Source organism: Branchiostoma lanceolatum, chromosome 8 (genome assembly GCF_035083965.1).
Source record: "Branchiostoma lanceolatum isolate klBraLanc5 chromosome 8, klBraLanc5.hap2, whole genome shotgun sequence".
Taxonomy (NCBI): Eukaryota; Metazoa; Chordata; class Leptocardii; order Amphioxiformes; family Branchiostomatidae; genus Branchiostoma; species Branchiostoma lanceolatum.
Window position 1 is genome coordinate 2,188,062 of NC_089729.1, and position 25,142 is coordinate 2,213,203.

General features: G+C 45.6%; 1 protein-coding gene across 9 annotated transcripts in view; it reads left to right on the plus strand.

Moving 5' to 3' along the window:
• The window catches only part of LOC136440092 (protein outspread-like), a 124,515-nt gene that overhangs the window by 93,147 nt on the left and 6,226 nt on the right, over positions 1-25,142 (plus strand). For 6 of the 9 annotated variants that reach the window (XM_066435884.1, XM_066435889.1, XM_066435888.1 and 3 more), the window contains 16 exons: positions 435-622; positions 1,201-1,405; positions 3,047-3,205; positions 3,759-3,803; positions 5,335-8,916; positions 9,576-9,752; positions 10,455-10,561; positions 11,011-11,239; positions 11,668-11,835; positions 12,233-12,315; positions 12,911-13,076; positions 14,142-14,289; positions 14,701-14,815; positions 15,784-15,957; positions 16,497-16,680; positions 22,702-22,978. In XM_066435884.1, coding sequence (XP_066291981.1) covers positions 435-622; positions 1,201-1,405; positions 3,047-3,205; positions 3,759-3,803; positions 5,335-8,916; positions 9,576-9,752; positions 10,455-10,561; positions 11,011-11,239; positions 11,668-11,835; positions 12,233-12,315; positions 12,911-13,076; positions 14,142-14,289; positions 14,701-14,815; positions 15,784-15,957; positions 16,497-16,680; positions 22,702-22,978 — 6,007 coding nt within the window. Of the gene's footprint in view, positions 1-434; positions 623-1,200; positions 1,406-3,046; positions 3,206-3,758; positions 3,804-5,334; positions 8,917-9,575; positions 9,753-10,454; positions 10,562-11,010; positions 11,240-11,667; positions 11,836-12,232; positions 12,316-12,910; positions 13,077-13,807; positions 13,901-14,141; positions 14,290-14,700; positions 14,816-15,783; positions 15,958-16,496; positions 16,681-22,701; positions 22,979-25,142 lie in introns of those variants that run through there. The other 3 variants (XM_066435890.1, XM_066435887.1, XM_066435892.1) reach the window with 3 other exon arrangements.

Here is a 25,142-nt window from a genome sequence, read left to right on the forward strand (position 1 = left end):
AGTACCGGGTACAATCAATTAGGTACAGGTCCAAAATACCTGACCCTGCTGTATTGGTACTGGACCTGACTCAGGGGATGGCCACTTTGACAGAGAAAATTACTTTGAAATTACCGTGGCAGTGCTCTAAAGCCACTCGAAAGCACAGAAAACACATTTGCATGGCTGGAGTCAAATTTTCATCTGTGTTTTCATAAAAATAATACCTAGCACAATCAAATATCATGTTTTTACCAGTTCAAACATGCTTTAATTTATCCTTATTGAAAAGCATTTTCCGAACAAGTAGTTTAGGTACAGGTTCAGGTCCGGACCTGTACCTTAACCCATGTACCTGTACCTGTACACATCAAGGTTACAGACTATATCCTCCCATCACAGACCGTTCCTACATGTATATTTGAGGGTCAACATGTAGTCTTTCCCTTCCCCAGAAGTCCGGCTGGCAGCACCCGGGGCGGAAGCGTACCCGGGAGGAGAGACCGAAGACCATGGACATCTCCGTCATCCGCGACCAGTACCGCCAGCGCAACCGGGACAGCGTGCACGAACAGAGATCCTCCGACGACATGCTTCGGAGACCGTCCGCCAGCAAAACGCCGCTCGTGACGGAACCTCGCAGGTCGGTATTTGAAATGCCCCAAAGAATTTTAACTGTTACGTTTTTGTATATTACGCCACACCAATTAATGTTAATTTCTTGGTTAACAGATTTTTTTTTTAATTTTAGCAACAAAAAAATCATGAAAACAGAAGGCTGGGTTGAAAACATGCACCTGACCCTGTTCACTCCCTAAAATTGTGTGCATCAAAGTACAAACTTTCTGAGATTCTGCTTTCCTGTTGATTTTCCAATCTAGCATTTTCTTTAAAATTCCGTTAACTAAGAAATTAAATGGTGTGGCCTTAGGCAGTTCCCAATGAATACTGGAAATTCTAGCATTTTGCCCTGTTTCAAATACAGATGGCAGCCATTTTCTGTGAGTTAAGCTTTACATCTTACCTAAAATTGCATTCTAAACAGGAAAAAGAAATAGATATTCAGTAGGATGATGGTCCTAAGATTGCAGTTTGATAGGGGCGGCGCTCAGAGCACCATTGTTCCATTCCTTTGGGAGTTTGCTGGGTTACTTAGAAACTGTACCCCAAGATGACGCACACTGATCTAACTGAACGATTATTTCCCCTCCCCCACCCCAGGGTTGCCACGGGTCCGGTCCCCGCCAGCCTGCCTGCCGAACCGCCTGCGGAGACTGACGGCAGGAAACAGGAGGCTTCGCAGGAGGCGGTCCAGAGGAAGGAGGAGGAGAAAAAGAGGCTGGCGGAAATCGAGAGACTGAAGGAGGATAAGGAGAGACGACAGGCGCAGACGGACAGCACACTGGTGGACCTCCTGGAGACAGAGGTACAGTAAATAACAGAAAAACAAACGAAAAGCTGAGGCCACGGCAGTTTTTTCTCCTGTGTGTGTGTCTGTGTGTATGCATGTGTGTCTGTTTGTGTGTGTGTGTGTGTGTGTGTGTGTGTGTGTGTGCGTGTGCATGTGTGTGTGTTTGTGTGTGTGTTTGTGTCAAGAAGAAATACTGGAGACAGAGGTACAGAAAAAATCAGAAAAACAAACGAAAAGCTGAGGCTATGACAGTTTTTTTACCTGTGTGTGTGTGTGTGTCTGTGTGTGTGGGTGGGTGTGGATGTGTGAACATACAACTCAAGAATGCCTGGGTGGATTGACTTGATATTTGGTATGTATGTGAGTAGGCCTTACTGCGACCTCGACCCTTTACCTGCTTATTATAGTGCTGCAGCAGAACTTCCAGTTTTCGTATCCTGTGTTCTGGACAACATTTTCGTCACGATTTTCAGAACTGGAGAAGACACATAATCCGTTCAGATATCTGCCAAGTCTTTGACTACTCATTGGTGTAGAATAGTGCTGTGTACCGGTACTGTATATTCTCTGACAAGTTGAAAACAGTTTATTCATGTTTCTGTCATTATAATTGAAGATTTTCAGAAAAACACAATGTTAATTTTTCAAATTGTTCAAGTACAGGTAGAGGTCCGGACCTGTACCTAAACCTTTGTACCTGTACCTGATGTTACGTTTAGGGACTCAGCACTAGTGTAACGGTAGTGGACTTACCCTGTGCTGTATGTCTCGCATTCTCAGGTGGAGTCCCTGAAAGCGAAGCTGTAATCTTTATGAAATTGACATTTAATGCCACTTTTTACCACATTTGCGTGCTGATTTCTTATCAAAAGTGCTCAAAAGCGGCGCAAAAATAAGCTACATGGTGATCTTTTAGTTTCACACTCCTAGTGTAAATAGACCGATACCATAGCCCCGCCCACCTCCGTCAAAAAGTAGAAATGCAAAATTAAAACATAAAAATGCAAATGTTTGACAGACATGCAGTCACTCTCTCATTGGTCAAACCGCTAATTGTGATGGACAGTCAGGATCAGTCTATTAGGGCTTTGCTCCTAATGTCGCAATGTAATTGTAAAGTGCTATATAATTGAAAATAAATATGTGTAGGAATGACTAGAAATTTTAGTTTTTTTATTCAAGTTTCAAACCTCATAAAATGCTCTGGATGCCTGTTGATGCTAAGTTGAACGTAATTCAAGTGTTTCTACTGATGGGTGTTTGTTATGGATGTGGCTTTGTGCATAATAATTTACCCCCATACACAGCCCTATGTGCAGCGTTTGAAACAGCAGACCATAATTAGTGTTCCCCCCCATACACAGCCCTATGTGCAGCTTTTGAAACAGCAGATGTTCATGTATGTTCCCCCCCATACACAGCCCTGTGTGCAGCTTTTGAAACAGCAGACGTTTATGTGTGTCCCCCCATACACAGCCCTGTCTGCAGCGTTTGAAACAGCAGACGTTTATGTGTGTCCCCCCCCCCCCCATACACAGCCCTGTGTGCAGCGTTTGAAACAGCAGACGTTTATGTGTGTCCCCCCGTACACAGCCCTGTGTGCAGCGTTTGAAACAGCAGATGTTCATGTATGTGCTGAATGTCTGGCATTCTCAGGTGGAGTCCCTGAAAGCGAAGCTTGAGAAGACCCAGCAGGACCTGGTGAACGTACACGAGGAGAACGTTGAGCTGAAGATGCAGCTGGCGGCGACGCGGCGAGAACACCTGCAGTCCTACGTCGAGATGGAGAGCGAGCAGTCCACTTACCTGACACAGGTACATGTATGGTACTCAACCTTAAGATATCACTCACACACATACCCGATACAGGTATGGTGCTGTTCCCAAAATATGCCAATGCTGAGAATACACATTAGGATTGTCTACAAGACTTTGTACTAATAATGGATCAGAAAGATTTGAAAATGGGAATAGTCAGTATTCAGTGAAAGCCATGTTGTTTGGCAACCACGAAGTGTATGAAGCATGATTATAATGCTTGAAACACATTTGAAATACATTTAAGTGATGAGAGCAGACAGTAGACATACCAGACACAGGTACACGTACAGTTACTGTTAGTAGTGTTCCCAAAATATCCCTGGCATACGCATTGGAATTGTCTGCGGAACTTCGGCTAATGACTCCAACGATTCTGTTCATCTTTTCCTGATCATTGAAAATTTCGTGGAATTGCATAAGTTTGACATTATACAATTAGTGCAATTAATCAAAAGAGTTTTGAAAATCTGTTTTCTTGAATAAGAATTATGAAAGCTATCAAACAAAGCGTTTGAGACGTTTCGTGTTTTGATGATGTTCGAAACAGGTAGACGTGAGGGATGAAGGCAAACAGTCCACAAACATGGCTCAGGTACAGTACTGTCGCCAAAATAACCATGGAATGCTCAACTGGGTTGCTGGTAGAACTTGATATGAAATTCAAACAATTTTGAGAATTTTTCGCACCCATGCAGCATGACAAAATTTTGCAGCATGTTTCTTGGAACTTTGAGAAAATTAGCCAGTAGCTGGAATTTCATTTGTTCAGGTTTGATTTTTATTGGGTGAATTGGTTGTGCATTTTTGTTCTGTTTTCATTCTCATTAAAAATTGTGTTTTTGTTTTTTTTCTAATATCAAAAGCTTTGAATTCGTTAAGCTGTTTTCAAAAGTTGTTTTCTGGGATTAAAGAGTAAGTGCATTTAGACAGCCATGTTGATCCCATTGAACATAGTTTATCTATTTTGCAACATTGTGTATTTTGATGATGTTTGTACCAGGTAAGTCTGCATGCTTGTGCTTCGGTGTTGTGGTTTCTGTGTTTATTGCATACGTTTGTGTTGAATCTGTTGTGTGGTGTTCGGGTGTTGTGTTGCTTGGTGTAGCCAGAGTGACCTTAGACTAAAGACAAACAAGAACCGAGTCCCTCGTGTGAGAATCGTTGTGTGCTGCATGCTTTTCAAATTTGCATGAAATCTTACCTTACCTTTGACCTTACTTCCTAAATGTGTTTTTGCATGAAATCCTGCACAGCGTTTAGTCCTAGCTTACAACCGCTGCTTGATGTGTTTGTGAGCCGTGGCTTTCTATAATACACGTGTCTCTGCATGCCACGTGTTTCTTGCCAGTTGCACCGCGTGATGTGTGCAAAACAATTCCCACCAACTTCTTCAATCTGCAATCTTGCTAAACAACTAGAAAAAAGGAGCATCCCTCCGGGCTTGTGTTTTCGGTTTCCGAGCCTTGCCAGTCGAAACTCGTATAATTCAAGCTGACTCCACTTCTGACACTCGCATTTGTAATCCGGCCTACATCCGCAGCTTGTATACGCGAGCAAAGCAAGGACTGTTCTCGGGGGAGCGATCGTTCGTTCATTCTGCCTTACTCTGCATCTAGTAAACCTTCCCGCATGTAGGAGACTCTGCAAGCTGCACTTTGACCTATGACCTGCCTCCAGCATGTAGCAAACCCCCACTGGATACTCCTGCCTGAATATAAAAAAAAGCCTCGCTCCTGTGGTCTCGCCAAAATGCACAAAGCTTGTGGAAAAGTCTTGGAAAGAGAAAAAGAGAAGATCTTGAATGTATTGATTGCTTTGTTGAAAAGAGATGGAGAGACAGCATACAAGAGGCACTAACGAAAGATAGAATGGCAGACTAGACAGGCTTGAGGAGGATGGGGTCTTTCGAGACTGAGAGGAACGGAAGACGCGATGGTCTCGACTGACAGGCCCTAAGGCCTACCTGGGGAAGATGTAAGATGTAGGATGTAAGTTTGAGAGTGAGGAGAGTTCTGCTAGGATGTGCGGAAGAGTCTCAGAGCCTCGTTCCTTGTTCTGTATGGAAGATGAAGATCTCGTGAAGATGCACTGACCCAACGTCTTCTTCTCCATCTTCCTCACAGATCGAGGACATCAACCAGTCCTGGCACTACCTCCGCAACCTCAACTCCGAGCTGCAGGGGCAGCTGGAGGACCAAAAGTCCCGGGCCGACCTCACCAACATCCAGGTGCAGACCCTGAAGAACCAGCTCACGGACGCCAAGGAGACGTCAAGGAAGCAGGACGCGGAGATCCGCAGCCTCAAGACGAAGCTGGACATCTCGAACTCGGAGATCACCATCGGAGAGTCGGCGCTCAAGAAGGCGCAGGGATATCTGGAGATGGAGCGGGAGCGGAGCCTGGAGCAGGTGGAGGACATAAAGGGGAAAGTGAAGGCACTGGAGGACAAGCTGGTCCAGAGCGAGGTGCAGCTGCAGAAGGTGCGCGAGGAGATGGCCGAGAAGATCAGGCAGCTCCAGAACCTGAGCAAGGAGAAGGAGAAGGACTCGGAGAACAGCAGGCTGGTGGAGAGGCTCATGGGAAGGATCGAGGACCTGAAGGGTCGACTAGACGAGTCGGGGAAGGAGCAGCAGCAGAACGAAGAGCGTCTTCAGCGGAGGATGGAACGTCTCCAGAACAAGTACGAGGGGGAGAAGAAGTTCCTGGAGGAGACGATTAAAGACACGGAGGACAAGCTGAAGGAGACGGAGGATAAGCTGAAGGTGCAGATGGAGAGGGTCCAGCGGGACAAGCAGAGGGACGAGGAGGAGATCACAGAGCAGGTCCACAGCCTCGAGCGACGTCTTAAGGACGCCGACGTCATGATCAAGCAGCGGTCGGAGCAGCTGCAGATGGAGAGGCAGGGCAAGGGGCCGCTGGTGTCGAAGGTGAACAGCCTGACGTCGCGCGTGGAGGAGCAGGATAAAGAGATCCAGGCACTGCGGTCCAGATTGCAGGAGAAGGGGACGAGCGGGATGCAGACGCAGCTTGAGGAGACGGTCCGTGAGCTGCAGGCGTCCCAGCAGAGGGTACAGGAGCTGGAGAGCGAGCTGACGGAGAGAGCGGAGATCATCCAGCAGCTGGAGAACGGAGGGTCGATGTCTCCAACAGGCACGGACAAGCTGCAGAAGGAGAACTCGGACCTGAAGGAGAAGCAGGACAGCACCTTGAAGAGGATGAAGCACCTCCAGGGGCAGCTGAACGACATGCACGACAGGTTCGACGCCCTGGAGCTGCAGAACATGCAGCTTCAAGAAGAACTACGCACGTCCGAGGAAAGCAACAAGCAGGAGATGGACCTCATGGCCGGAAAGGTCACCGACCTGACCGAGAAGCTCAACGCTGCCGAGAAAAAGCTGAGGGAATCCGGTCACAAGCTGACCAGAAAGCCCACGGATGCTGCCGTGCCGAAGGACCTGGACGACAAGCTGAAGGACATCGAAGAGAAGCTGTCCGACGGGCAGAAGACGATGGAAGCTCAGGACAGGCAGGCGGGCCAGCTGACGGCTCAGGTAGCGTCAGTGGAGAAGAAGGTACTAGTTGCCGTGGGAACAGATGCTGCGGATGCAGAGGAGGCAGAAGGATGGGGGTCGGGTACGGAGGCTGACACCGCAGACAAGATGCGGGGTGCCAAGAAGAAGCAGGGACGTTCCATCGATGCGGACAACCCCAGCTCATCAGACTCGGACATGGGAGAAGCAGCTTCTTCTAAGGAAGGCAAGCTCCTCGGCCGTATCAAGAATCTTGAGAAGGTGCTAAAAGAGAAGGAGGTGAAGCTGAAGGAGGTGACGGCGAAGCTCGTAGACCAGACGACGAAAGAGATCGGCAGTCGGAAGGACCACCACGCCAAGCTGCTGCAGTCGGAGAGCAAAGCGAAGGAGATCGAAAAGAGCAGCGCAGCAAAGATCCAGGACCTGACTAAGGACCTTGAGAGGGAGAGAAGGAACCAGACGAAAGCGCTGGAGGGAGTGGTGGAGAAGTACAAAGACGTGCAGCAGAGGATCGCCTACAGTTGGTCCATCCTCGACGACGGGCGCGACAAGCTCTTCTCGGCTCTCAAACTAGCCTCGAAAGACGCCGGGGTCAAAAGGCGCCTGTCAGAAGTGGAGTCCAAAATGTGCGAGACACTGGCAAGGCTCAAAGTCGCCGAAAACATGTGCCAAACGCAGAACCAAAAGGTGCTTCAGGGTGGTGCGGGGCCAGTTCCCAAACCCGACGTGCCGTCGAGTCTCTCCCTACCCCAGTGGGTCGCAGGCGTTTTGACTGACTCTGACCAAACTCTCTCCTCGCCACAGGAGCAGATCCAGTACCGGGGAGACTCCTCAGCCCTGCAGGCCGCCATCCTTACAGAAATGGCCAGATCCTTGGAGGAGGCGCCACAAGGAAGAGTGCCAAGTGGGAAGGAGCTCCAGCTTTCCGAGTTCGAAGACCTCTTGGCGAGGATAAGACGCCTTGAGGCAGTTATTAAGAACGAGGAGGTGCCAAGTGAAAGTTTCTCCGCCTTGTCAGGAAGAACTGTGTTATCTCAGGTAGATGTTCCCACAGTGTTAGACCATGTCCTGCAGGATAGCAGTTCAACCCCTGGAGACCTGCAGAAGTACAATGAAGCCAAGTCCCAGTGTGAGGCCGAAACTGCTGAGCTCCTCACGGAGCTGTCTCGGCAGGACAGGTTTGCAGACTTGGACCTTTTCAGCCTGGTGAAGTCAGTGGCGGCAGGCGCTGTCAGAAAATACTCTCCGGAATCGTTATCAGACAGACCGAACAAGCAACCGATCTCTGAGAAGGAAGTCGCGAAAAGGCTGCAGGCAGCCAAATCCGACGCGCGACTCGGTCAACAGCAGCTTTCTGGACTTCTGGAGACCTACCAGAGCACCAAAGTGTCAGCCATCGCCGCCGCCATGGCCAGGGACGTCCTGCAATGCGCGAACACCGCGGCAGCGAACGCGTCACCGGTGACGGTCTCACTAGCCGCCTCTCAGGACATGGACGCCAAACTCCAGGAGCAGGTCGCGACGTTGGAGACCAAGCGGGCCGCTGCACAGGTGCTCGGACGCGAAACGATGTGGTCGGAAGTGTTCCTGAACATCCAGCAGGGGTGCGACGCCCACCTGAGAAAGCTTCACCAGGAGAAGCAGTCGAGTTCGTACAGATTCCACTCGCACGCCGGCTGGCTGGACGGAAAGTACTCCGTCGTGCAGAAGACTCTACAGGAGGACGTACGGGTGGCTTCCGAGAAACTCAAGCAGGCGTTCGACGCGGCGCTCGATAGGGCGGCATCCGAATCGGCCCCGTCGTCGGGAGGAGAGACGTACAGTCTCCGGTCGGTGTCGCATTTCGCGGACGTGGTGTGCAATTGGGCGGTTGTGAAGGCAATGTCAGACCATCTGGGCAGCAAGGAACCGGAGGGTGCCAAACCTCGACAAGGCGACGCTAGCCTCAGACCGAGTAAGCTGTCCGGCTTCCTGCTGGATAAAGCGCACGAAGCAGCTTCGAGTGCCAAGGATGTGCGGGGAAAGAACCCGCCGGGCATGCCAACGACTGAGAAATCGGAACAGCACAGGCATGTTGCCATGGCGATCCAGCGGGCGGTACACCAAGCGGAGAGTGAATACCTTTCGATGTACCTGCGTACTGAACAGGAGCGACAGGCTTCAGCCTTCCAACAGGTGATCTATTAACTACTGATCAATTCTAACTTAGAATTTTGTGTTTTGATAGTTGGTTTGATTCCATTGACATTTCCTTTCTTAAGTTGATTCTGTGAATGCATACTACAAAATGTAGATGTTTTAAAAAGTAACTTTGTTTTGTATAGATATAGAAACTACAACTTACAGTACTGTTCATTTGAAATTATAGTTGGATGCAATCGCTCATTCTGCTACTACGATATTTTGTTACCTATTAGTAACAAATAATGGATCTTCTTATTATCATACCTTTTCCAAATTTTATCCAGTTGCTTGAATAACAGAACCTTGTGCATCTGTGGAATCTTCGCTAAGTGTTTCAGGGCTGTCTCCCAGTTTACATTTTTTCCCGATCATTGTTTGGGAGCCTGTTGTGGTTAAATCTGTCATTTTAAGCCAACAAAAATACCTTTTTATCAATTTTATGCCAGGAAGTTCAGATACTTTGGACGGATGGGGTGAAATTTTGTCCCGTCCCAACGAGCAAATTTCCGTCCCAGGATGGAACGACGGGTCCTGGAGACAGGCCTGGTTTGTTTACTACACATAGCACAACAAAACAACAAATGCTTGAGTAAGTGTTTCCTTGTGTATCTGATTACCTGGATGTCTAACCCTCATCAACGATTCTGCAGGTGTTCCAGGACGTCCGCGGCTCTCCGTCGGCCCGAACGTTGGAGAGCCTGGCCATCGAACACTCGCGAAACATCATCGACACGCGGGAGAAGTACGAGAGCCTGCTGCAGAGGGAGCGGCAGGAGAGCACCAATCAGATCGCAGGGATGCAGGAGGAGCTGGAGACCCTCAGACAGGTGGGGATGGACGGGACCACTTGAGATTTAGGGGTGGGGTTTTGAGTTAAAGGACTGGAGGACTGTAGATGGGATGGGAGTAGTGCAGATGGGGTGAGGATAAAGTTAAAGTGGAAGTGGTAGGAGAGCACCAATCAGATCGCAGGGATGCAGGAGGAACTGGGGACCCTGAGACAGGTAGGGATGGACGGGACCACTTGAGATTTAGGGGTGGGGTTTTGAGTTAAAGACTGGAGGACTGTAGATGGGATGGGAGTAGTGCAGATGGGGTGAGGATAAAGTTAAAGTGGAAGTGGTAGGAGAGCACCAATCAGATCGCAGGGATGCAGGAGGAGATGCAGACCCTCAGACAGGTAGGGATGGACGGGACCACTTGAGAATTAGGGGTGGGGTTTCAAGTTAAAGACTGGAGGACTGTAGATGGGACGGGGGTAGTGTAGATGGGATGAGGATACAGTTAAAGTGGCAGGAGAGCACCAATCAGATCGCAGGGATGCAGGAGGAGATGGAGACCCTGAGACAGGTGGGAATGAGGGACCACTATTGTTTCACTAGACAGGATGACCTTGAGATGGGGTGGGGGTCGTGTAGATGGGTTGTGGGTAAAGTTTCCTTGTGATTGAAGGATCCAAAACTTATGTGCAGTAAGCGTTGAAGGTACGTTTTGTTGACGTTTTGTCCCCCCTCCCCTTCCCTTCCCAGACCCAGATGAAGAAGACCCACTGCGACACCTGCACCAGTCCCATCCAGATCGAGGGCAAGTCTGTCTCCGTCGACCAGGAAGTCAAGATACAAGACATGGCATCCAGGTATGTGTAGGCTCAGCCTTCGACTTACTTACATACATACATGTGTACAAGACATGGCATCCAGGTATGTGTAGACACTTAGGACAAATGATGTTGGATAGGGCAATATGGAGTGATGTATGCCCATGGCCGATAAATGACTTCAAAGTAGTTTATTTGAATGTATTCTACCTATTTGTAGACATACAATGTAAGAATTAAGGAAGTGTCTGAGCTGCAAGATGCCCACCAAAAGGTTTAAGACACACAAAAATATGTTTTCCATGCAAGCTCTAACTAACATTGATTAGAAGTCTGTCAACTTACAAACATTGCTTTGTGGTAATATCTATATTGTTTAGCTGACCCTGTATGTATTTCTTCACCTCTACAAAAGAAGGAGGTGTCATAGCTTTGTGGTAATATCTATACTGTTTAGCTGACCCTGTATGTATTTCTTCACCTGTCAGACATAAGAAGGAGGTGTCCCAGCTCCGGGAGGGGCATCAGAAGGAGCTGGATCAGCTGAAGACGCAGCTGCAGACGTCTCAGGAGGACCTCCAGCGCAAGAACAGGGAGAGCATCGCCGAGGTGGACCAGCTGACGGAGCTCATCGAGACCCTCAAGCACCAGCACGAGGAGGAGGTGGGGGGGCTACGGGACGCGCTCGCCCGGGAGATCGACTCCGCAAGGGAAGAGGTGAGTAGTCATGGCAACCACAAAAGTCATGTAGTCATGGCAACCACATATGTAGTCATGGCAACCACACATGTAGTCATGGCAACCAAACAGTATGAAGAGGAGGTGGGGTACCTCAGGGACGTGCTGGCCAGGGAGATTGACACCGCAAGGGAAGAGGTGAGTAAATAGATAAAACAGTTGAGATAGGTTTGTCCCCATGTTGCTTGGTTGTTCCAGAAGACAGTAGCATTGTTGGGCGTCAGTACGGTAAAGTGTAATGGCCTAGGGTTAGGGTGTTCATTTCACATGTACATGTCTGTTCCCAGGTGACAAGTTTGTTCCAGAAGACAGTATAGCGTACGTAGGCATCAGCACGGTAAAGGGTTATGGCAAGGAGAAGGAGATTAAGACGGGTTACGGTTAAATGTCTGTTTATCTGTCCCCAGGTGACGCGTTCGTTCCAGAAGACGGTGGCGTCTGTGGGCTGCAGCACGGAGGAGGAGGCCGAGTTTGTGTCGGGCGACGTTCTCCGGGAGCGCCTGGAGGAGCTGGAGCAGGAGTGGGAGGAGAAACTTGCCGCCGCCAAGCAGGCGCACGAGGACGACCTAGAGCAGGTAACCATGGCAACCAGACATGTCTTGGCAACCAAACATGTAGTCATGGCAACCACACATGTGGTCATAGCAACCAGAACCATCATGTAGTCATGGCAAGCACACATGTACATGTAGTCATGGCAAACGCATTTCTAGTCACGGCAAGCACACAGGTAGTCATGGCAACCATGCATGTAGTCATGGTAACTATACTGTTTGCAGCTCTATGGACCAGCAAGATTAAGTCAGACCAAAATCAGAAAGAATGTCAAACACTTTGACGATGATCCTTTATTTCTGTCCTGTACATCCTTGTTATTATCATTAACTTTGTTTGGGTCTTTAGAAATGAAGAGGCATGGAGCAATCCTAAGCCCTTTGACAATAATCCTTATTGTTGTCTGGCCTGTTCCAGGTTCGGAATGACATGCTGACAGCCGTGAGGTTCGCCCAGGAAGCAGCCAAGACTGACCAGGAGTCCGAGGAACTCAGGAAAAGGTTGGTGTAATATCTTTAAGGTTTCAAAATGTAGTATATGATCGGTAGAGACACATTAGGTATGATCACATGGAAGGACCCACAAGGCTACAGCTCTGCATTATTGGATTTCTTTCCTTCTGTTAGTCTGCCTCCAAGGTACGAGCCTTTCTTGCAAACAAATTGTGGCATCGTGTTTATGTAACAGTCAGGGCGTTTGGCCCAGGACACAGTGAATAACAACTCAAAAAGGTTATGGGACTACCTACCTTTTTTTTCCCACGGACTGCCAAACTATGGAACTCTCTCGATTACAACTGTTTCCCTCCCCCATACAACCTGCAAGCCTTCAAAACTTATGTTCACTGCTATCTCCTAGTATAACCATCTCCGTACTCAATTTAGTTCAGTAGCAAAGCCATGAAAAAATAAAGAAGAAGAAAACAAATCTCCAATTTTCCGCCCCCTAGAGTGCAGGAACTTGAGGAGATCCATTTCCAACACCCTTTCCCAGACCCTGTGTGTAACAACCCACTGCCCTCAAAACGGCTATAGAACTACCTTAAAGTTTACATTCCTTTTTTGTAAAACAAATCTCTATTTTCCCGCCCCCTAGAGTGCAGGAACTTGAGGAGGAGATCCACCAAGTGGAGGCTGAGTACGAGGAGGCTCTGAGGAGACAGAAGGAGGAGTTTGAGCGAGCCTTACACCGCAGCCAGGCCTCAGGTGTGCCCGGCAAGGAGCACAGCAAGAAGTATGAGGAGGAGCTCGACAGCATCAAGGTGGGTTTGGCACACAGAACTAGAGACAACAGGCAACACTATAGATCCAGAAAAACACTCCGAATCGGGAAAAATTGTATTAGTGTGGCATGGTTCGGGAAGAAAACTTGGTATTGTAGAGTGTGATTAGAGCATGGTAACATCGGTAGGTCCCAGGGGACTAGTTCAGTTCTGCAGAGCTCTGCATTTGGAAACAGAATTCTGAGCAAAAGTCTGTGAAATGGGGAGCAGAATTCTGTGCATTCTGCATTTGAGGGCAGACTTCTGTGTAAAATCCTGAAATGGAGAGCAGAATTCTGTTCAGGATTCTGCAGTTGAGAGCAGAATTCAGATTTTTGTTGTGCCGGACTTTCAGAATTCAGAATTCTACAACGCATCTGCAGAATTCTGCACTCCAACTGGAGAGCATCAGGTTGGGCTGTTAGGTTAGTGACCAGGGCCTGAAGTAGGTCCGGGAGTCACTGGAAGCTCAACATTGGGATAACTGGCATGTCTGTTTGTTAGGCTGGAGTGATCAGGCCCTGAGCTAACTCGAGGACTCCCACCAACGGATGCTTGACAACATGAAGCGCGCACACCAACGTTAATATAATTGTTTGTCTGTTTGTTTGTTTGTTAGGCTGTGAGTGACCAGGCCCTGAGCTCGTTAGAAGACTCCCACCAGCGGATGCTTGACGACATGAAGCGCGCACACCAACGTTTATATAATTGTTTCTTTGTTTGTTTGTTAGGCCGTGAGTGATCAGGCCCTGAGCTCGTTAGAAGACTCCCACCAGCGGATGCTTGACAACATGAAGCGCACACACCAACGTTAATATAATTGTTTGTTTAAATTTGTTTGTTAGGCCGTGAGTGATCAGGCCCTGAGCTCATTAGAAGACTCCCACCAGCGGATGCTTGACGACATGAAGCGTGTGCACCAATGTTTATATAACTGTTTATTTGTTCGCTTGTTAGGCCGTGAGTGATCAGGCCCTGAGCTCACTCGAGGAATCCAACCAGCGGATGCCTGACAACATGAAATGTGCACACCAACGTTAATGTAACTGTTTGTTTGTTTGTTAGGCCGTGAGTGATCAGGCCCTGAGCTCGTTAGAAGACTCCCACCAGCGGATGCTTGACGACATGAAGCGCGCTCACCAACGTGAGCTGGAGAAGGTAGAGGAACAGAAGGAAACACTTCTGGCCGAGGAGACTGCAGCAACTATTGCAGGTCAGTGGATTTCGAGTGTTGCTTTCTCTAAAACTCTATTAACTTCTGTACTGTACTATACACACAATGTAGTCTCCACCAAAGATTTAGTATAACCTACCAGCAAAAGATGCACACAGTAGCAGCTGGCCCGATCAACCTCCGTTTGTCAGTAAAATCAAAATCACATGCCTCTAGAGCTCTATATACAATGCCACCTAGGAAGAACTGTTATCAATGTCTACTTCTGCTTTTGTCAAGACACTTCGGAGATTGTTGCGGTAGCAGGTGTTTTTTTTTCTTTATTTATGTATCTCCTTTTCCTAAATATAAGAATAGTACTCAGAGCTTAAGAGTGTATGGTGAGGACCCACACTATAACATCTTTGTTGTTTACACTATGATGTTTATTGTTGTTGTTGTTTACTGCAGCTATTGAGGCCATGAAGAAGGCGCACCGAGACGAGCTGGTGAGGGAAGTGGCGAAGGCTCGCATGGAGGCCGGGCAGACGTCGCAGGACCTGGAGGACATTAGACAGGAACACCAGTACGGGACCCTCGGTTTTATTATAATACCAATAAGTTTATTGCAAGTTCTTGCCCGTAGGCTAATTGCAAGTACATGTAACAGGAAAGGGCGGACAGACAATTGGTAAAGATATGGCATGTGACTTTTCTAGTTCTAATACTAACACTGAATTCTATCTTATTTGGGTTTGACTTCTTTTTTCGAGACAGTGGAAGACGAATGCTCCCACTTTTTCTGTAACGTGTGGGTTTTGTGATGTTAACAGGAGATTAGTTTTCTTTTGTTCTGTAAACATGGGGAAGTTTGGATGGAATTTGGTGGCCTTTTTAAACAGCGCCTTTCTTTCTTGATTGTAGCTTTCTAAACAGCTATTAGTCCTGTGGTTGATATATCCCAGGGCTGGAAATACTGGGTGCATAATTATGCACATTTGTGCACCCAAAATTGGAGCTATGCAGTTTTTTTTACTATGGGCGCACCAGTGCACCTAGATATTTGTAGGGTCGCCTCTGTTTTATTACCTACCACTTTTCTGGAGACCTATTCACCTTTGGTCCTATTCTTTTAGTAAGTGTTAGTGACACCTCAGAATAACGTGACATTTTGTGAAACCAGGTCCTATCAAATGATGGAAACATGCAGAATCAAGATAACTACCAAAAAGCAAGAACATTATTGTGCCTATTTCAATACAAGTAAGCCCAATGTCAGTGTTGGCACTGGAATATCCTGCAGTTTTTTTCATAATCTGCCAGGTGTCTCTCCTAGAGTGTCTACTTGCCAGACTTTTGTCATGTATCAACTTTTGTGTTGTTTATAGGAAGGAAAGACATGGTGTTTTTTTCCAAACAGTGTGGAGAAATCACAGCTTGATAATGTTTTAATGGTTGGATTGTAATTATACAGAAAAGGATCAAGTCTCCTAACCCTGAATCGTGTGGAGAAATCACACCTTGATCATGTTTTCGCTCTTGTGCTGTGTACAGGAAGGAAATCGAAGCCCTAAACCGTGAAGTGGAGGTCCTGTCCAAACAGTTCTCGGCCAAGTGTGTGGAGAAGTCGCACCTTGATCAGCGGGTGGAGACGCAGGCTGCGACCATCAAGGAGGTTCAGGGGAAGCTGCAGGACCTGATGCAGCAGAACCAGGAGCTCAGCGCAAGGTGCGCGCTTGTTTGTTTGTTTGTTTGTTTATTTATTTCACAGTTGATCAAAATGAGTGCACCAGAGTAATGACAATGTTGGCAATGCCAATGAAAAGTAAATCAAGCAACAGATAAATTCAGTTAGACATTTCTGAAAGCATCCACTGTCTTTCTTCAGTGACTGAGAATGATTTGTTACACATATATTACTTAAATGTCTGACTTTTTAGAGAATGTATCCAATCAAGTACCGTTTTGGAATCTTGTATTTGCACGGAGTTGTCGATAAAGTTGATTGATCTGTATTACACGAAACCTTTTAAGCGTTAGGGATGTTTTTATAATGTATGTTCAAGACGTCAGTTGTATTTTCCTTGTTTTTAACTTAAAGATAATGTGATATTGTACAGTGTACAATAGTGTTCTTAATAAACCATTAATTAATCAATTAATTCATTCATTCATTCATTTGAAAGAATTACTTCATTTATTTTCTTTTGAGTAATGTTCTACCAGTCCTGAATGTCTGACCTTCAACGATGCATTCCCGGGTACAGGCTGACGGAAGAGATGAAGCGAGTGCAGCGCCTGGAAAGCGGTGGAACTCGGGAACTGTCGGGTGGGAAGGACAACCCCAACCTGTATGAACTCCAGGTGTCTTTAAGAGTCAAGCAGTCGGAGCTGCAGTACTTAAGACAGGAGGTCGGGTCCTTAAAGGAAGAGCTCAAGTCTGCTAGGAGGGTAAGGAATGTTTAAGTAGTGATTTCTTAGGATTTAGATGTTTTCCTTAAAAGGTCTCAGTGGCATTGTGTTGGTTTAAAGGGTACTGTTTGGTCCTCAGATCCCAGAGGTCCTGGGTTCAAATGCCCTGACATATCACTGAATCAGATGTTATGCTCTTGGAAGGACACTTTAAAATGACTTTCCCCACTCCACCCAGGCAAAAGGCAGTGGAGGAAAGTTTTGGGTTCCACTTTCCAGTACCCTGCCCTAGACACAGTGAATAACAACCTACAGGCTTAAGGTACGCCTAAACCCCGGCTGAGGAATTCAAAGGGTATATCAAACTATATGTTGCAGTTAACTATGGACTTTGAGCTTTTGTAACATAATACCTTGTTGCAAGACGGTAATTTATGCAAATTTTTATGACTTCACGATGACGTCATCAATAGTAATGGGGCCACGCCCATTTTTAGAAAAATCGAATTTCCAGGCTAGGGCTGGGGTAAAAATCAATGGTATTTCTCAGAAATGTACATAATGGTAATAGTAAAAATATCACGTTTTTTTCTCTCATATTTTCAAATGCTGATTTTTTAAGGAATTTTTTTCGGTTATTTTTATTGCCCCCTATGCAGCCAGCCTTCACCGACTCAAATAGCACGGCATTGTTTCGGCGAAATTTGATGGTTTAGTTTAGAGGGTTATCTCCACAAAAATGACCTTTCCCCCCATATTTCATACGTAGTTTTACCATGGATTCGTTTTGAAAATCATATATATATTGTATATGTAACGTTTTTCCCCTTCAGGGGCCGTAAAAGTGTCGAAATCACTGTTTTTTTGGCCGCATTCCACGGGCCCGATCACTTCCTGTTAAATGAGGGTCAGTGACCTTTCAAAAAGCGCTTCCTGGCGGATTTAGAAGGCAAAACATGGATAAAAGTTTTCCGGAGGGAGTGAAGAACAGCCAAAACACGCCACAACAACAGAACGTGACGTCATTTCCCCCCGGAGTCAAACAAAATGGCGGACCCGGCGATCTGCGCCGTCCGCTTCGGGACGAGATTTAGCCCGGAAGACAGTCGTTTACAGGGCTCTATCTAGTCTCCAAGCAGACCTACGGGTTGGCAAAGACCGTATCCAACATGCAGAAGGAGTTTTCATAGCCAACCCAAGGTCTGCTACAACTCAAACAGGGCGGAGCATTTCTATTCAATAAAGGTGCCGCTGCCCCTCCTCGTTGTAATGCTAACAGCCGTACGAATGTCCGGGGTACTAATCTTTTTATGACCAAGCCCAGTCACCCGCGCACGTCCCAGTGGGAGGTTCGCGCCTTGGTTGAGCCTAGTAAAAAGCTCTCACAATAGCAGTTTCTTTCACCCATCGGCAATGTTTGTGGCATCATGGAAAACCGTTCTTAAAAAAACATTCGTAGACAATGTTTACTGTTTCGGGTTCAAGCCACTATTACTAGAGATTAACTGCAAGATTCCACGTGACCACATGGCGGGAATTGCCCTTACAGTTCCGACGTAACTGGTCAAAATTGATCGCATTTTGTGACGATTGAAGCAGTTTTGGTAGCGATCTTCGTAACAGATTGATTTTGAAAAAGAGACCAAGTCTTTTCTGTTGGCAACATTTAGTTTATTTTTCCTGGGAAGTTTAATTTTCGCGGTACAGCCCTGCCCAAGTGAACGCCTCTCAGTCGCGACCTGGAGGTGTCAGCCCGGCATGGCGCCGCACGCCCGTGCGGACAGAGAGTAATAAACTCACTTACAGAAGCACAGTTTGATTAGGTAACAATTAGATGTTAATAGCCTTTGTTCAGACCGACTTGTTCCAGACCTTAGATTGCACTATAAGCTCCTTCTTCCAGTTGGATACGGTCTTTGCAATCTATTGGGTCTGGTTGGAGACTAGGCTCTATCCTACATAGCTTCGTGGGAGAAGTCTTAACGATTATTCTGAGGCCTTTCTAGAGGAATCCTACTCGGGTTTTCTGGAGTTACAGACTTGTTTCTGACGCCGGACACGTCTCGACCCCATTGTTGTCGAAAATAGTATGCCGTGCATGCTGTGATGATCAAAGATGCACGGACATACGCGCGTTTTCTCGCGACAAAGACAGCTTTTACGCGGCTTGGCGATCAACGATGTTGAACTGGTGGTCGGGATAGATAGCATGGCTGGATGTGGTATGGGATTTTTGGGCTAATTGTTGAACATTCGTAAATATACTTGTCCGAAGTGAAGCTGGGTCTCAAAATCAAAATTATGATGATTCTGTATATTTGCCCAGACATCTGCTTATTTCACGTTCGATGTTGTATCTACAAAATATCGACATGTATGTAACGTTTTCGGAAGTTATTGCTAAGTAAACTTTATTTGTTGATATGCTGTGAAGTTGGCGATAATATTTGTGTAACTCCGGGATGGACAACCCAAGAAAGAAATTCATTCGTTACAGTTAACGTTAGATCGCTGTTTGAAGGCATTGAAGTTTTTACTAATAAAAATGAACCTAACTTACTGAAATTTAGTTCTATTGTCATACTTATATTGGTGCAGTCAAGCTTTTTGTTGAAAATTATGCCGTGAAGTCGGAACATTATGTTACGTCGCTCTACGATGTACATCCCTCGATCCAAGAAAGACAGTCCTTACTGTAACAGTCTTTAGATCAGAGTTTGTAGGCAATGGATTTATGAAGAAGAAAGATGAACGTTACTGAGTGGAACCTAGTTCTTTTGTGGTAGTTGTTCACATATCCGTGCAATTCAGACCAGTACAGTTTATTACAAATACTCAATCGGGAAATGCACACTTGGCACAGCTTTGGGGATTCTACATTAGTCGTGTCGTCATCCACTTAGCGCAGCCTGATTGGTGTAGCGGCCTCTTGTTTTCCCGCCACGGGACCAGCTGGGACCATCTGGGCTCCCCAGGGGGGCGGAGTAGGCTGTTGTCCATGATCCCCCCTCCGTACTGAGGCATGAAAACTGCAACTTTACCCTTCAATTTAGGGGTTAAATTGTGACATTGAAGGGAAAAACATTATAGATTATAAAAATAGGTCTTATAAAGCACCAGGTCTAATGGAAATAATTTATTATCAGCATATGCCTCAGCCCGGGTTTAGGAGTACCTTAAGAAGGCTAATATGGAACTACTTTTATCTTTACCCTAAAGAGTCGAGTGCCAAGTTGTTGTTGGGATTGAGGAAGTCAGATTTCTGTACTTGGAAAGGAGATGGGCTCCTTAAAGGAAGAGCCTATGTCTCCAGGAGGTTGGGTTATGTTTTCTTAGAATTGGCATCTTCTTAAAGATATGATAAGACATCAGGAAGCCAGAACTTCAGGAAATCCAAGATTGAAGATGTTAATGAAGGTAAGACCTTAGTCCGGGTTAGCAATATATAAAGGTAGCTTAATCTCAACCACAGTATAACTGGATAAAATTCAGAGACCAAGATTGAAGAATTTGCCTAAACTTCTGGTTTCTAGTGTACTACTGTAGTTAAGTTTGTTACTTTCCACTTGAAAGATGTTTTACAAGCTGTGTATCTGCAGTCTGGGTGATACATGTAAGTAATAAGTACATAAACTAAGATGAGTTTTCAGAAAACCCATCAAAGTTATGTACATTTATGGTGTGGAATAAAAGTAACAGTGTGCGTTTTTATGATTGTTGTAATGTTGTAAATACCTTGTACATGTATATGGAAATTGCAAAGCCCAAGCATAACCATCAATGAAAGTTAGACATCCAGGTAATAAGATACACACTACAGAAAGTTACAATGCATAGTCATTGTGTGGAAAGTGTATCATACTTCGAGTTTTAATTTCACAGTTGACAAAACATGAGATGTAATGTGATGAAAATCCCATTCAAACGGAGTGAATGAACTTGACACAGGAACTTTGTGCAAAAGCTTTCTCCTCAAATCTACTTTAGTGGCAAATTGAACATCATCTAACAGAATTATATGTGCTATGAAATGGATATACAGTCATGTATATTACTACTCACGCACACAGTCTAACTGTGCTTTTAACTACTGTTACCGTACACTTTTATGTCAGAAATAACCTTCCAACAATACGGAGAGATTGGCACACTCATTTAGATCACTGAATTACAAAACTTCACATCTAGAACAATGTTTGAAAGAGTGGCTTCCAACTTCTTTTTAACAGCTTATCCATTTCAAACAGCAACTCTTTTTCAGGACAGAAGTTTTCAACATACTTCTAAAAAAACTTCTCTCCTATCACGGGCCACTTATCTGTATCAAACAGCAAAACTTTGTCAGTACAGAGGTTTTAAACGTGAAAAACTGCTTATGTCAGAGGCTGACCTGTAACAAATTGTGCTTTGATATCATATATGGGTGTACTAGATTTGTTAAGGTAGTTGAATGTAAAAAAAAACATTTTAACAGAGTATGCCAAAAATAATTAATGAAGCAACTGGATAAGATTTTGAAACAGACGTTGCTGACAGTATCCACTGTCTTTTGTCAGTGCACTAACGATAGGACTGAGAACACCAGGTTTTATACCAAAACTCTGAATAGATATGTTAATGTGGTTAAGACAATTTACTGTTCTCTCTAATAGTTTTTCATAAAAAGTTAAATGCATCTCCTTAAACACAAGACCTTCAGCTTCACGTCCCATCCTTGAGGATGTCCCTAACTGAAGCTAGGTACTTATTTTCACTTTGATTGAGTGCACTTAAATGCATTCACAGTATACGCCAAAAATAATAACTCAAGCAACTGGATAAGATTTTGAAACAGTCAGACGTTTCAGACAGCATCCACTGTCTTTCGTCAGTGACTAATGATAGGACTGAGAGCACCAGGTTTTATACCAAAACTCTGAATACATATGTTAATGAGGTTAAGACAATTTAGGATGTCTTGAAGTAGTCTTTAAAACGAAGATTAATTCAAGACAAAGTTTTATGCCAATAGTTTAATTAGCTACTGTTGCTTTAGTACCGTAAAACAGTATTTTAACAGAGAACTGTCCTTTTAAATATTGAACTGTTCTCTCTGATAGTTTTTCATAAAAAGTTAAATGCATTGGATGTGGCTCTCCTTAAACACGAGACCTTCAGCTTCACGTCCCATCCTTGAGGATGTCCCTAACTGAAGCTAGGTACTCATTTCCACTTTGATTGAGTGCACTTAAATGCATTCACAGTATAGGTTCTTGTTATGATATGTCCTTGGTGCTGGAATGTTGGCTGCTGTGCATTAACATAATATCTACTTCTACCTTTACACCATCATGTAGCAGTTGGTAGACTTTTTTCGCTGACTCCTTACTTTAACAATCACAATGGTTTTTATTGCATAGTCATGCCCAAAAGGGCTAAATGCAGATAGTTGAAGATGATCTTTTGAATACTTGCAGCCAAGTTGTAGGTTGTTGTTATGAGATGACCTCGGTGCTGAAATGTTTGCTGCTGTACATTACATCCATCCATGCTGTGTTATTTAATTGTTAATTCTTTGCAATAATTTCTTACTTTAAAACAATGACAATAATGTTTATTGCATATCCCTTCCCCCCTTCCTTCCCTCCCTCCTTCCTCGTGAGTTTTTCCCGGCCCTAGTACAGAAACCGTCCGGTAGCCTCTGCAATGACCAACACCCAACACCTTATGTTATATTCCCAAGACTAGTCTGATAAGATGAAATGTTTCCATGGCAACGAAAACAACATTTTTCACTTTAATTTCAGGACCAGCTTCACCTGGCCGAGAAGCACCAGCGCCTGCAGCTCCCTCTCTCGTTTCCATGGCGACTAAAACAATGTTTTCACTTTTATTTCAGGACCAGCTTCACCTGGCCGAGAAGCACCAGCGCCTGCAGCTCCCTCTCGTTTCCATGGCGACTAAAACAATGTTTTCACTTTAATTTCAGGACCAGCTTCACCTGGCCGAGAAGCACCAGCGCCTGCAGCTCCCTCTCTCGTTTCCATGGCGACTAAAACAATGTTTTCACTTTAATTTCAGGACCAGCTTCACCTTGCTGAGAAGCACCAGCGCCTGGTGCTAGAGTACGAGGGCCTGCGCGTCCGGCACGACCGCCAGGTGGCCTCGCTGCGCAGCCAGCTCGACGAGCGTGGCCAAGACGACGAACCGGGCGCCGCCAAGAACCTCCCGGAAGTCGTGCCGGAAGAGGAGCCGGTGTTCGTCGGCGCGGCAACGGCATCGTCCGTCAGGTACAGCCCGTCTGCGGGCGCGTCCTCATCCCGTTACACGTCATCAGCAACAGCGCCATCCGCTTACGGTAACGTCCCACCCCACCTCTAACCATCAGCCAATCAGGCGGCAGCGCTCGGTGTCGCCTTACGGTGGTCACTCAGCAGGAACCAATCAGGAGAGCTCGTCTGGCCGGTTAAGATTACGTCACGGAAAGGTTCAAGTGCTTCTGTCACCAACGACCAGGGCTGTCTCCAGCTTTAAATTTTGTACTGTCCCTCTCAATATTTGAGAGCCAAACCTTTGATTTTCGTTGTTGAGTCTGTCATCTTAAGCCTACAAAAATGCATTTCTATCAATATCACATCATAAACTTCCCATTTTTGGAACAGACGGGGTTAAGGTTTTTCTGTCCCAAGAAGCAACTTTACGTCCTGGGACAGTTCTGGTTCTGGAGACAGCCCAGCCAATGACACTAAGATACACCAGTTCCTGATTACAAGCAAGTATGATAAATATTTAAGTTGATGAAGATTAGACGTTACTTGAGGACAGGAGAACAATGTCCAGACTTTGCATGATGTACAAGATGACTAATAAACTTGTGGACGTACCGACTGATAAGTATCTAATGCCAGCTCAGAAGAGTACCAGAAATAGTCATGCTTTTAAGTACCAGAGTTATCAGCCAAGGATTGATGTGTTCAAAAATTTGTATTTCCCGAGAACCATAGTAGAATGGAACTCGTTGTCATCAAGTACTGTAGGAGCTTCCTCACTAAGTAGCTTTAAAGAACGGTTGCAGTCAGATATGCAAAGACTAGGTGTAACAGACCGTTCGGTGTAATATGACCAGCTGCTGCCGCGCCGCGTGCCTGCAAAGCTGGTGTGTTACGCCTAATGGCGGTTATACCGGCTATATAGATACAGATACAGATACATCCAGATGATAAGATACGCCCAAAACAGTAACTCAAGCAAAAGTTGCTTGAGTAGCTGTTTTGGGCGTATGATATCCCATGTTTAATTTGACGTTGCAAATTGACTTCGCATCAGGAGTCTAGAACTGGAAGTATGATTTGTAAAATTCAATGTTCACTAACATCAGAAGGGTTTAGATTCTTTACAAACTTCTTTGTTCATCAAACAATACTTATGATGGTTGCTTGTAATCAGGAGATGTTGTATTTTAGTGTCATTGGTGATATAAGCACTTAAGACTGTTTCCAAATTGAAAATTCGCTGGAAGTTTTGACTGAATCATTCTTAGCTGTCTGATCCAACCACTCTGGACACGTGACTTGCACATCTACATCAGGGGCGCGCCAGCCCTATCTCAACCGTGTACCTGTACAGGTACGGGTACACGGGTTAAGGTACAGGTCCGGACCTGAACCTGTACCTTAACTACTTGTTCGGAAAATGCTAGTCACATGTGCATAAAGTCTTGTATTTAGAGCGATTGGGTTAAATAGCTGAGAAGAAGAGAGAGATTCAATTTTAAATCCGGCGAGTCCATTTTTTTGAGCGGGAGAGCAGTTTGACCTTTCCATGCAGTAACCGATCAGATGGCATCTCGTTGGTTCGCCTTACATTGGCCACCCGTGCATGCTCTTTTATTTAACTCTCCATAATGCATGATTCAAGTTTATGTAACGTTATGTTTTGCGTTTGTTTTTTATTTTGCATGCTGTGTTTTTGTTTGGTGTGGTGGTTTGGTTTCCATGGTAATACATGGCCACTTTAATTTGCAAGTTAACACGGTCTGTTTTTTATTATTGATGAGTTTGTTATGGTTGATTAATCAAAGTTTCACTTTAACGAAAAAAAAATCAACCACCTTCTTTGCAGTTCACTTTTATCAAAGTTTGTGTGTTTTTTTTCTGCTTTTGCACATCTTTTGTTTGCTTTGTGGTGCACCTCCAACCACAGCCCCTCCCATGGCCCTGGCACAGTAACCCCCCCCCCCCCCCCCATGCACTCCCTTCACTCAAGTTCACATCACAAGCCACAGAGAACTGTCATCTTTCAACTCGTGCTCTCTCCCTCCCTCCTCTGTCCTCTGTGTGTATGTAGAGAGAATGTTGTTCTGCATTCAGCATCCAGTCTTGTGTTAAGTGTTGGTGTGTGCCGTGTGTGCTGTGTTGTGTTGTGCCTGTTGGTTCCTCAGTGCTTCTTCTTCTACGTACCTGGACATTGTATCTGAACTTTTTACTGCATCACTTCTTGTTTTTCACTCCTTGGTTTGAAAA